Consider the following 739-nt stretch of genomic DNA (forward strand, 5'->3'; position numbering starts at 1 on the left):
CTTATTCCATAATTTTACGTCTACAATCCCATTTTCAGGGAACCAAGGACAAACTGTATTTACAAAATCTATAAATTTACACAACTGACTAGGATCTACTTTCCCCCCTTGGGCCCTAATAGTTTCTCTTAACATATTTACATAACGGGCTTTTCCTGATTGGGTGCCCATACTGACCTGATGATTTCCCTCCGAAAATTGGGTGAACGCACAATGTGATTCTCTCAGTCTCTCAGGATGGTCCGCCATGTTATCGCACATACTCGAGCCCCACGTTTTGGACGCCACTTGTCTTGAGTCCTGCTCCAACTTTCTCGCAGATACCGGAGGGTGAGATGGGAATGAAGAAAAATATGTACAAAAGAAAAGAATTCAGGCCAGGGACACAGGCTGATGGTGAGTGAAGGCATCATTGTTGCATAGTTACAAGTTTATCTTTTGCTGCGAGCCAGGCAACTTTGGAAAAACTGCTTTCCCTGCATGTTTATCTTTTACTGTGAATTACGTGATCCTGGGAAGGCTACTTTCCCAGTGTTAATAAGCAGGCTTTGTCTGGATAAACTCAGACTTAAAATTTTATGAGGCCTGTAAGTCTTTTAGCCCCCAACACTTTTTTTTTTTAACATTTTATGTGGATTATGTGATAGTTTACATAGGAGAACATTAGCTTTACATTCATCCTATCATATATCGTTTCATTGCCATGGCTTCTGTCCCCTCCATTCATCATCAACTAACC

General features: G+C 41.0%; 1 protein-coding gene across 1 annotated transcript in view; it reads left to right on the forward strand.

The window, feature by feature from the left end:
• The first annotated feature begins 247 nt into the window (after positions 1-247).
• Positions 248-739, forward strand: part of LOC102842862 (olfactory receptor 14C36-like) — a 9,887-nt gene continuing 9,395 nt past the window's right edge. Inside the window, exon 1 of the mRNA XM_006877957.1 lies at positions 248-330. Coding sequence (XP_006878019.1) covers positions 248-330 — 83 coding nt within the window. The remainder of the gene's footprint in view (positions 331-739) is intronic.

This window comes from Chrysochloris asiatica, unplaced genomic scaffold, assembly GCF_000296735.1.
Source record: "Chrysochloris asiatica unplaced genomic scaffold, ChrAsi1.0 scaffold00713, whole genome shotgun sequence".
NCBI classification, from domain to species: domain Eukaryota; kingdom Metazoa; phylum Chordata; class Mammalia; order Afrosoricida; family Chrysochloridae; genus Chrysochloris; species Chrysochloris asiatica.